Source organism: Panthera pardus, unplaced genomic scaffold (genome assembly GCF_024362965.1).
Source record: "Panthera pardus isolate Hobbes unplaced genomic scaffold, ASM2436296v1 HiC_scaffold_24, whole genome shotgun sequence".
NCBI lineage: Eukaryota > Metazoa > Chordata > Mammalia > Carnivora > Felidae > Panthera > Panthera pardus.
Genome location: NW_026526810.1, coordinates 14,084,970 through 14,097,416, shown reverse-complemented (window position 1 = coordinate 14,097,416; position 12,447 = coordinate 14,084,970). Strand labels below are relative to the sequence as shown.

Genomic DNA, 12,447 nt, shown 5'->3' with positions numbered 1-12,447 from the left:
AAAATTGACAAGCAGACTGATATGGAATTGCAAGGGATACAGAATAGCCAAAGCAATATCATTTAAAAAAAAAAAAAAAAAAGAACAGAGTAGGAAGACTCACACACTACTTGATTTCAAAACTTACTACAAAGCTACAGTAATCAAAGTAGTATGGTACTGGCATAAGGATAGACATACAGACCAATGGAATAGAATCAGGAGTCCAGAAATAACCATACATTTGTAGACAATTGATGTTTCAGCAAGGTTACCAAAACAGAGAAAGTATAGTCTCTTCATCAAATGGTGTGGAAACAACTGCGTATCATGATGCAAAGAATGTATTTAGACCCCCACCTCATACCATATATAAAAATTAGCTCAAAGTGTATCAAAAACCTAGGGGCACCTTGTTGGCTCAGTCTCTTAAGCATCTGACTCCTGATTTCAGCTCAGGTCATGATTTCATAGTCGGGATGGAGGCTCACTTTGGGTTCTGCTCTGGGAATGGAGCCTGCTTAAGATTCTCTCCCTCACCCTCTGTCCCTCCCCAGCTCAGGCTCTCTCTAAAATTAAAAAAAAAAAAAAACTGGGGCACCTGGGTAGCTCAGTTGGTTGGGCATTCGACTTCAGCACAGGTCATGATCTCGCAGTCAGTGAGTTCAAGCCCTACATCGGGCCCTGTGCTGACAGCTCAGAGCCTGGAGCCTACTTCGGATTCTGTGTCTCCCTCTCTGCTCCTCCCCTGCTAGCACTCTGTCTCTCAAAAATGAATAAAATGTTAAAAAAAAACTATCAAAAACATAAGTGTAGGGGTTTAAACTATAAAACTCTTAGACAAAAACATAGGAGCAAATCTTCATGACTTTGGATTTAGCAAGAGATTGTTAAATTTGACAATAAAAGTATAAGCAGAAAAAGGACTATATTTTCAAGGCTACTAATGTAGAGAAATGTTTTATTAAGCAACAGAAGAATTCAACAATTTGAAAATTCCTGGAAGATCAATTCTGTCTGTATCAGGAGGACATGATTACACTTTGTCACAGCATGTTTGATAATTGATGCCCATGTTGATGTTTTCAAGACATCAAAAAAGAGTTAAAATATATGCAGTACAGAAGGACAACTATCCAATGTGCTTTAAATGGACTGGTATGTAAATAGATATAAGTTGATTATCTGGAAAAGGCCATCATAAGGGACATTTCTATCCTTAACAGAGCCATATAAGGAAAGTGTTAGTCTGCCCCTGTTCAGGTGCTACCCTCCTGTTGAGTTTAACTCTTCTTAAGGAGGAAAATGTTATGGAAAGACTGTTTTGTCCTTGTTTTCAGGTGTTGTTGTGGCCAGCTTACCAACCAGCATATCCCCCCTCTGCCAAGTGTAACATCTAGCAAAAATGAAGAGGAAAATAAACAGGTGGAGACTCAGCCCGAAAAATGGTCTGTCAGCAAACACACCCAGAGCTACCCAACAGATTCCTATGGAACTCTTGAATTCCAGGGTGGTGGATACTCCAATAAAGCCATGGTAAGACAGGCTTTAAAAAGGGATGCCACTGTGTAAGCTCACGGTCTCTATCAGAGGCCCAGTCTCCCAGCTCCCCAGACTGCAGACACCTGGATCTTCTTTCAGGGTGTGACTCAGTCTTCCTAGATATTTCATTGTAAAGGGAAGAAATATAACTGCACACTCAACTTTTTAGCCATGAGATTTCGAAACTGAGCAATCTTATAAAGAGCATGTAGTGTCACTAAGTTCATACCAGAATTGTGAATCTACAAATCATGCAACCATACTCATCACTGAGTGATGAGTGAGAAATTACGCTATTTGTTTTTTGAGGTTGTTTGGGGTTTGCTTTTGTTTTTTATAACTGTGAACCTTCCACTCCCCCTTGAATGGGTTAGGAGTGTCTGGAAATATTTCCCTCTGAAGTTCATCCACAGCCTCCCTGGGCCTGCATTCAGCTGGCCCAAGAAGACTAAGGTCTTTCACATTTTCACGTAAACAGGGAGTGCCCTCTGCCTTTCAGATGAGCCCTGCCAGAGAAGGGAGGCGTCAGCACTGTGATCCCTTTCAGCTAATTCTGAATAATACTCCCACATGTCCAGTCAGATCGTTTTTGCAATTTCATTTTATTCCACTGGCCCAATGTCATTGTACAAATAAAATTCAGTTGCGTTCCAAATAGCACAACAGAGTCTTCTGGAATGGCACCCTACATATCGGCATGGACACAAAGAGGCTGTTCATAGGGGCAAAGGCATCTGACCATTCATTTCTTCTTCACCTTGGGAAATGGTCAAATCCAGAGATTAACCCAGGATCCCCATTGTCAGCACCAACACAATGTGGCCAGTGAGCACTCCCTCAACAATGCCCTGTCTAACCTCTGGAGACATAGTTCTAGCCGGGCCCCTTTGGAATTGATTTTCTCAAGATTGAGGATTGCCAGGTAAAACACAGGACACCCAGCTGTATTTGGATTTCAGATAAACAACAGATAATTTTTTAGTATAAGCATGTGCCAAATATTGCATAGGTCATACTTACGATAAAACATTTTTCAATGTTCACATAAAATTCAAATTTAACTGGGTGTCCTATATTTTTATTTGCTAAATCTGGCAACTCTTCCAAAGTTCCTTTCCCTCACTTAGCCACAGACGCACACAGAAGGACAGAAAGCCAAAACCAAAAGTGGTTGGACACGAACAGTAACCCTGTTCCCCTGTGATACAAGAGGAAAACCAAGAACAGGTACGAGCAACACATACTCTTTTGCAGTATATCCGTGTATCCTATGACACCAAGCCAGATTCGCTGCTTCATCTCATGGTTAAAGACTGGCAGCTGGAACTCCCCAAGCTCTTAATATCTGTGCATGGAGGCCTCCAGAACTTTGAGATGCAACCCAAGCTGAAACAGGTCTTTGGAAAAGGTCTGATCAAAGCCGCCATGACCACTGGGGCCTGGATTTTCACTGGGGGCGTCAGTACCGGTAAGAGCAGGCCCCTCCCCTTCCTGTAAACATACAAACCCAGAACTCATTATAGTTCCCAAAGAGTTGTTGAATAATTAAGATCAAAAAAACAAAACATATTGCAACCTGACAATATTTATGACAGAAGTGAAATCTTTGTCCAGTAGCTTATTTTTTTATTTTTATATTTTAGTGACAATGGTCAACATTTCCAGCACCCACGATGTGCCATTCCTCGAACTGAGTCCTGTACAAGCCTTGTTCTCACTGAGGCCCTTGACAATCCTTTTTGCCATCCTATGGGAGAGGAAACAGAGGAAGGGAAGGGTTAGGGCCATGCCAAGCAGTCTGACTCTTGACTTTGGCTGAATGTAGCCAAGGAGCCCCACTCACTTCCATCTTTAGGTCTTAGAAATTCGTAAAGGAAATCCCTGTACCATTGCTTTGGTTTTTGGTTTTTGTTTTCCCTTTTCTAGGAGCTAATGCAGGGTGACCAGTTATCATGAGCTCAGACTTCTAATGTACTTTCTTTTAATGATGAAGATCATTATGCTTCAACCCTATTCCATAGGGAATGGAGTGGTTCAGAGAAGGGGTCCCTAAAGTTCATAAGTAATGGTATGATGGGAGGAAAGGGCCTAAAAATATGATCCATGGCTATTTGTAGGTGTTATCAGCCACGTAGGGGATGCCTTAAAAGACCACTCCTCCAAATCCAGAGGTCGGGTTTGTGCTATAGGAATTGCTCCGTGGGGCATCGTGGAAAACAAGGAAGACCTGGTTGGAAAGGATGTAAGTGTTTTCTCCCCAGATATTGGCAATTTTTCAAATCAAAGTCTTTATATTGAGATAACTGTGGATTCCCTTGCAGTTGTAAGAATAATAAAGAGAGGTCCCATATGTCCTTCCTCCTTTTCCCAATGGTAACATGTTGCCAAATGTGGTATAGTATCACAACCAGGATATTCATATCAATACAGTCAAGATACAGAGTATTTCCATCACCATTAGCATCACTCATGTTGTCCTTTAATATCCATGCCTAATTCTCTCTGACCTCTACCATCTCTTTAACCTCTGGCAGCCACTAATCTTCCCCTTATCTCTATAATTTTATTATTTCAAGAATGTTCTATAAATGGGACCATGCACTATGTAACCTTGAAGACTGCTGGTTTGTGATTTTTTTTTTATTGTTGTTGTTTTATTCCACATTCCTAGAGATCCATCCAGGTTGTCGTGTGTATCAATGGTTCGTTCCCTCTTATTTCTGAGTGGTTTTCCACAGTATGGGTGTATACCACAGTTTGTTTACCTGTGTATCTGTTGAAGCGCATCTGAGTTGTTTCCACTTTGGCTATCACAAATGAAGTAACCATAAATGTTCATGTACAGGATTTTGTGTTACTGTCAGTTTTCATTTCTCTACAGTAAATGCCCAGAAGTGTGATTGCTGGGTTGTCATTATCTAAAATGATTTATTTGTTTTTTCTAATTTAATATAGAAATTTGCAAACAGAAATTTTCAACAGAGAGAGGACAGGGAAGCAAGAGTAGGTTTAAGTGCACAGTTAGATGAAGTTGCCACTACATACATATGTATACTGCCTGCTTCCCCTGGTAGTCTTAATGTCTACGTTCTGCAGCGCTGATCTATGTTGTGCATTTTGCCAGGTAACGAGAGTGTACCAGACTATGTCCAACCCCCTAAGCAAGCTCTCTTTGCTCAACAACTCACACACTCACTTCATCCTGGCCGACAATGGCACCCTGGGCAAATACGGTGCCGAGGTGAAGCTGCGGAGGCAGCTGGAGAAGCACATCTCTCTGCAGAAAATTAACACAAGTAAGTTCTGGCAAAGCCCATGGGTGCTGGGCTGCCACCCCTGCCATGAAACCCAGGCTTAAATGGAAACTTCCCAAGTGTGTTTAGAGTTTCCACTTTGATTCTCATCAGATCCACAGAACAACAGATCAACAGACTTGTCTAGAGCCCTTAGTCTGGCCAGGTACCAAATCACACTTGCTGAGCTGTGTGGTGATACTCTGCCCCAGGTTTACAGGGAGGGGCCATGTGAGAAACAGCCCTATAGCAGTTGTCATGGTGACAGCATTGCCCATCATGTTGCCCAGTGTAATTACTGTAGTTATTTTTGTAATGTTTGAACACGAAGAAAGTTCCTCACTCAAAGACATAGTAGGATTTCTCCTGTCAACTAAGTGTTAGTTGATCATTAAATTAAATATCTCTGTAGCTCTGGGTCTCTCACCCAGACTAAGGTGGGCTGGATGGGGAAACTTGTGGAGACAGCCACAGGAAACATCTGCTCCCCATGGCCCCACCTGTGCTGGTGGCACAGCCCTACAGCAGGGCTGCCTCCAGGGGGTGGGTGGTGAGGTCAAGCTCAAGAGAAAGGAACAAACCATAACCAGATGAAATGATAATGACTGGTTAGGATGAAAATAACTGTTGTTATCTCTTGAAATGTGCTCCCACTCTGGCAATACTTATTGCCAAAATATTATTAAAATATTTTAAAGACTATTTTGTTTTCACCATCCCTGGTAAGGTTTTTGTGAAAGCCAGTCTAAGCCTGGAAATGGTCATTGTCAAGCCCAATTAAGGACCTGTGAGCGCAAGTGGTTAGAATGGTTGCCTGCAAAGGGGACTGTGAATAAACTACTTGGTGACTGATTTTTTTGTTCTCACATTTTTAATTGTCTTGGACTCATAACTTTTCACACTGCCCAACTTCATCTGGCCATGTGACTTGTGGGCTTCCCTTTGTCATCCTTTGCCTAGGGCTCTGAGTGAGGCAGGGACAGCAAAGGGGTGCTCAGTCGTCACCTCTCACAGCTTGGAGCTTCGGGGAATCCAGCCTATACCAAGAAGAACCAATTTTGCCCTGTTTCTAGAAAATGAAGCGATTTGGCCACCAGATTCCTGAAGATTTAGAATGTCAAGCCTTGCTTGGCTTGGAAATCTCAAAGGCAGGGTCCGCCTCATCTTTACCTGTTTTTCCGGTATCTGTTGGCCGGGACCTGGCACAAAGCAGACCCTCCGTGCATATTCGCTGAAATGAACTTCACTGAGATTATCTTGGTAGGAGAAGAGAAAGTTGTTCAAAATTTTTTAGAGTTCCTGACTATAGAAATGCATCATGGAAGCAAACCAGAAACTCCAAATTCGGCCACTTGAAATGTTTAGATTTCCTCCTAATGTATGCTAGCAGATTTTATCTGAAGGCCTTCAGAACTATGAGACCAAGGACATTTCTCCTACTTGCCATTTGTTAATGTTGATCAAGTAACTCCCATCACAACTAATGGATGCCTGGGAAACACGTTTAGAATATAATTTGTCCTGGCCAATCTGGGGTAAAATTGTCAAGTAGACAAGTTTGTCTCTGTGGCTCTTCCACTCCCACTGTCCTCCCTCTCCAGAATCTCAGATTCTTGGACTCCTCCTGCTTCCTCCTGCTTCTCAGAGTTCACCCTGCTTGTTCTGCCTCCAGAAGTTAGCCTGTCCCTACCACATTCCCAAAGATTCCTACTATCTGATGGAGACAGAGGGAGGACTCAGGGAATAAGTTACTAACTGATGGGTTAATAATGGTGGTCCAAGTTGCCCTCTCAGGTAATTTGTGCCATGTCGTTGGTGTGTATGATAAATGTGTTTTACGTTGCAGGGCTGGGACAGGGTGTGCCTGTCGTGGGCCTGGTGGTGGAAGGAGGCCCTAATGTGGTTTCCATTGTCTTGGAATATCTCCGAGAAGACCCTCCAGTCCCCGTGGTGATTTGTGATGGCAGTGGGCGAGCCTCGGACATTCTGTCTTTTGCACACAAGTACTGTGAAGAAGGAGGGTAGGATTTCTGACATGTTACAAAGGGTGGGTTTTTAACTGCCTTCTTGTTAGGCCAAGAAGAAAACCCTAAGTGATACATTTAGCCATTCCAAAAATGCTAAATAATGAAGATTTACTAGATCTCTCCCATTTTCTGAGGTCAGCATGTGAGGGAGCTGTCAAGAGCATGATGTTTCTTACAGAATTCTTTCTCTGGGGGAATATACTCTCTTCCAACTTCATTTTCCCTTATAAGGTTTTCAACCAGCCTGGAATTCAGGACACGTGTGAATGCAGTTTTTGACTGTGGTCCCTTTTTGTCTCCTAGCCTGGGATACCCTCCAATGGTAAAGTTTCAAATCAAAGACACCAGACGGACATAGAGTTGTCTGATTTATTCATGTACAGATTTAACTCATATTGTTTCCTTCTCTTTTGCATTTCCTTTGAACAGGATAATAAATGAATCCCTCAAGGATCAGCTTCTAGTTACCATTCAGAAAACATTTAATTACAACAAGACACAATCTCATCAGCTGTTTGCAATTATAATGGAGTGCATGAAAAAGAAAGAACTCGTAAGTGTCTTGAGTTTATTTCCAAACCAGCTCCACAGAGAGAATTATGTTTCCTTTCTAATTCTGCCCATATGTGCATGATGGACTTGTTCATATTTTAGTTTCAGACTTTTCCAAGGGGCAGTTTACAAATCCCTACCAAATTGGCTGTTATGCCCACGTGATAGAAACAGACTAAGCATGCACAGGGAAGGGACCAAAGTGCTTTCAGAGCTTAGCACATGTTAGGTGACACCATGCTATTTTGCACCAGTTCTGAGGTTTATGATATTAATCATACATAAAGCCATGAGGGGCGACAGACACACCCTTTTAGGTGCACTTACAAAATTCTATCACTTCACTCTCCAAATACAGTAATTATTTCCCACTCCTTGCCTCCCTAATTATGCTTGTAAGGAATACACACATAAGGTAGCCCCTTCAAAATTTTAAATCTAGAGGGATGCCTGGTTGGCTCAGTTGGTTGAGCATCCAACTTCAGCTGAGGTCATGGTCTCATGGTTCATAGGTTCAAGCCCTGCATCGGGCTCTGTGCTGACAGCTCAGAGCCTGGAGCCTGCTTCAGATTCTGTGTCTCCCTCTCCCTCTCTGCCCCTCCCCCACTCATGCTCTGTCTCTCAAAAATGAATAAATGTTTTAAAAATTTTTTTTTAATTCTAAATCTACAAATTTCCTACAACTGTAGCAGTTTTCTGAGTAGAAATTATTTTGTCAACTTGGTAGCAATTTAGATATTGGAGTATGTAGATACTGAATGGGCTCTTTCCTCTTGAGAGTAGTGGAGTAGATTGGGTAAATAATAAAATAGGTATCCAGGCAAAGACTCAGAGTCAGGACAATCAAAGTTATCACTTGTGGAAATGAAAGACACCTGGCTTAAAATCATTCCACTTCCAGAATCATTGAATCGCATGTCAGTCTCTATGGTCCTTTAAAAAAAAAAATCCAATTCTCCCTTTTAGTTTCAACTTTGCTTTACCTGGTCTTTTCATGATTAACTTGTTTTCAGGTCACCGTGTTTAGAATGGGTTCTGAGGGTCAGCAAGACATCGAGATGGCAATTTTAACGGCCTTGTTGAAAGGTGAGCTCTCAGGAAACAGTGACTCCTGGCCTCTCAGTGCTGGCCTAGGCCAGGGCTTTGCTCATGGCCAAGAAACCACACTCCCTCTTCTCCTGCCAGGAACAATGTCTACTGGTGATCGAATCCAGAGCCAGTCAGGCTGCCTGGAGTTATCTCACTGTGAAGCCATGGCAGAACAACAAAGCTCACAATGGGTGTCTTGGGAAGGGGTATTTTCTGCGGGTGCCAATGGACCATGTGGGCGGAAGTCAGACCAGTTTCTATTCATAACTAGTTCATTAAGGGTTTCCTCATAGAGGGGGAACATGGGTGGTTTTTCATTTGCCATCACTGCAATGATTTGTTCAATTTCCCCATCCTGCTCCTAATGATAGGCTATGACCTGGCCACTCACAGGGTCACTCTAGGACACACATTTCTTCTCTGCCTCTTGGCTACTCTAGGACAATGAGAGGGCAGGGATGAGAGAGGAGAGTGTCACCATCGGACCAGGTGCCTGGGAGTGGTGTGCTGGTCTCCCCACGGCTGGGGGCTGGTGCTCTTGGCCTGTGCCCACCTTTGGCCTGAAAGGGCTGATGTTAAGGCAGTCCCAGGGCTTCTGCCCTCCTGCAGATGAGGGTCCTGGAATCACCAGGTTCCTCCTCTGTCCCTTCAGGGACACCAAGCCAAGCAGACATGGAAAGAGGTGGCCTCCAACCTCCTCCCAGGCAGCTCTTTGAGAATATGGAGTTCTTAGCTTTGGGGCCTGAGTAGTCACTCAGGGACAAGAGAAAAGGCAGGAGTGCTTAGTTCCAGGCTGGCGTGAGCCAGCCCAGGGAAGCCCGTGCTCACCTCCCAGCACCTGCCTAACTGGGGCAATCCAGGCATGGAGTGAGAAAAGCCTTGTTTCTTGCCTTTCCAGGGACAAATGCATCAGCCCCGGACCAGCTGAGCTTGGCACTGGCTTGGAACCGCGTCGACATAGCACGAAGCCAGATCTTTGTCTTTGGGCCCCACTGGCCGGTGAAACTAAGTGTTTTTCATCTCATACTAGCATGACCTTGTATAGATGATATATTAGTATGTTTTCCCTCATTACACAGATCTCAAGAAATTATCTGGGGTTTCTGATGATCCAACGTTAAATGCATTAGGGTCATTAAATGTTGCTATTTAACTTCCAAGAACCAGAAAGAAGAGCCACTAGTACTAATTATAGATTCAAAACAGTACTCTTGAAGAAATAACCACTAAATATTTTATCTTTGCTGGTGAAGTGGGGTTTACCCTTTTAAAGAAAAAGAAGAAAGAAAATAGCCCATTAAAATTAAATACAACAGTTGCATTGAGAGCATCGTCTTTTTAAATTATGTTCCATGGTACCCTGGAGGCCTAGAGAATTTTAGGATGGGGGGGTCTTTGGGGGTGTGGTATGTATGTGTCTGTGTGTAGCATGTGTGTGGTGTGTGTTATGTGTGTGGTGTGGTGTGTGATGCCTGTGTATGGTTTAGTGTGTGTGTGGTATATATCTGTGGTATCTGTGTGTGTATAATAATGATTAATGTGTGACAGGATGTTTGTGGGTGTGATACAGCTGTGTGTGTGAGTGGTAGGTGTGTGTGTGTGCAGAATGAACATGTGTGGTAATCACCTCTAGGCTTTCTTATTTCCTGATGGTTCCATTTTCACGCCAGCCTGTTTTCATCTCATGAATGCCATACCTGAGGATACAAATTGGATGTTTTAAAGTCCTCTTCTGTTCCCTAAATTATCTCTATTTTTCTCCCTGGTCAGTTGCTCCCATTTGTCCACTTTGTCTTTTTCTGTTGCAGATCCTGGCTTCTCCATCCCCATTTCCAAATGAGGGATGGGACCAATTAATCATAGGAAGCTTACTTTGCCATTAAACAGCTCTACTTTGCCATGTGCAGATTGGAACAGACTAGTGAGGCTCTGGACCTCTCTATACAGGTCCTTCCAATGATTTAGCGACCATTCTTCCGGTTTCTGCCTGCGGGTGAAGCCCAGGAATGCAGTTACTCTGCACCTGCCCAAGGGGTGTTGGCAGGGCACACAAGAGGGGATGGGGGATGAATGGCCTCCTGTCCTGTAGACAGTCCTTCCACTGATCACCATGCTTTCTACCCATCATTAGCTCTCATTCTCTGAAAATCTGGTCCTACTTCTACTGCTACCTTCACATTACTCCTGGTTTACTCCTTCATGGTTTTAACTACCCATTAAGTATTTCCACAAATTTGTTAATAGCTCTTGTCTGCCTCTTCTCCTTGAAATAGATTTTTCTTTATCATAGTCTTCTGTTATCATTTCCATGAGGAGGAAGGGCAAGCAGGAGACATGTGATCAAGACTGCAACCTGGAACTAAAATCCTTCTCAGTCTCGCCATAATGCAGTATATGGTCTCCAAAAGTTTCCTTTAATGGTTGAAGCACATGATTAACTATGTGCTGTGAATCTATAGTCTTTCTAGAATTCTTGACATAATAGAGAACTTGTGGTAGGGAGTATTTGATAATTACTACACAATAAATCAATCCTAGGTCTGATTGGTTATATTTTATTAGTCAATATTCTTCTATTTTTTTTATTAAGTACAAAAATAAAAACTGTCCCCAAAAAACTCTTTGTTAAAGGGTTTTGTTAAAAACATAACAAAAACTGAGGCACCTGGGTGGCTCAGTTGGTTAAGTGTCTGACTCTTGGTTTTGGCTCAGGTCATGAGCCCCACGTAGGTGTTCGAGCCCCACGTAGGTGTCTAAGCTGACAGTGTGGAGCCTTCTTGGGATTCTCTCTCACTCTCTCCTGCCTTTCCTAGCTGTCTCTCTCTCTCTCAAAATAAATAAACTTTAAACCAACAATAACAACACAGAGAGAGGTAGTAGTGTTTGATATATACATATAACAAAGTAATTTATTTATATTGAGTCATAAAAACTTGGACTAACAATTTTTTAAGGGAATAGGCTAAACTCCACCTGAGCATGTAAGAGCAAGGTTTGGGGACATCTAGACCACTGCCCATTTTAAAGACCAAAAATCTATAAACCTTGGCCAGTTTCACTGAGATTTCTGAAACAGAAAGAAATATCTGCATATTTTTTATGATGAGAACCATTTATTTGGCTTCCATCTGTGGACAAGGGCTTATCCTTTGGCAAAACCATGAACTAGAACCTTAAATTCAAAGAAATTGGTAACAATGCCTGATATTTCGGTCACACACTGTGTTTACCCCATGTGTTCACATACATGAGCATTACTGGACCAGCCTTCACAACTCTGAAGTAGATCTGATTGCCCTCATTTTATAGTTTGGAAAAATAAATTGATATCCCAAGAGGTTAAACAATTTTTCCCAAGTTTACTCATGACACTTCTAAACAGCATGTAGATCAAAGAAATCTCAAGAGAAATTTTAAAATATTTTCAACCAAATGAAAATGAAAATACAACTTAAAATTTGTGGGATACAGCAAAAGCAGTGCTTAGAGGGAAATTTCTAGCATTGAATGCATATATTAGAATAAAAATTAAAGCACGAATCAATAACATTGAAAACAGGGGTGGCTGGGTGGCTCAGTCAGTTAAGCGCCAGACTTTGGCTCAGGTCATGATCTCACGGTTCCTGGGTTTGAGCCCCGTGTCGGGCTCTGTGCTGACAGCTCAGAGCCTGGAGCCTGCTTCAGATTCTGTGTCTCCCTCTCTTTTTCTGCCCCTTCTTGGTTCACACTCTGTCTTTCTCTCTCAAAAATAAACATTTTTTAAAAATTAAAAAAAAATAATATTGAAAACAGGAAAACAATGGAGAAAATCAACAGAAACCAAAATCTAAATCTTTGGAAAGATCAATGAAATTAATAAGCCTCTAACTAGGCTAAGAATACTAATATCAGGAACGAAAGAGAAAACATCACTACAGACTCCATGGACATTATAAGGATAATAAAGGAGTATTATGAACATTATC

General features: G+C 42.3%; 1 protein-coding gene across 13 annotated transcripts in view; it reads left to right on the top strand.

The window, feature by feature from the left end:
* Positions 1-12,447, top strand: part of TRPM1 (transient receptor potential cation channel subfamily M member 1) — a 136,243-nt gene that overhangs the window by 69,831 nt on the left and 53,965 nt on the right. For 12 of the 13 annotated variants that reach the window (XM_053888797.1, XM_053888796.1, XM_053888801.1 and 9 more), the window contains 8 exons: positions 1,320-1,515; positions 2,776-2,989; positions 3,639-3,763; positions 4,646-4,817; positions 6,661-6,835; positions 7,271-7,394; positions 8,407-8,479; positions 9,381-9,481. In XM_053888797.1, the coding sequence (XP_053744772.1) occupies positions 1,320-1,515; positions 2,776-2,989; positions 3,639-3,763; positions 4,646-4,817; positions 6,661-6,835; positions 7,271-7,394; positions 8,407-8,479; positions 9,381-9,481 (1,180 nt within the window). Of the gene's footprint in view, positions 1-1,319; positions 1,516-2,775; positions 2,990-3,638; positions 3,764-4,645; positions 4,818-6,660; positions 6,862-7,270; positions 7,395-8,406; positions 8,480-9,380; positions 9,482-12,447 lie in introns of those variants that run through there. The other variant, XM_019460034.2, reaches the window with a different exon arrangement.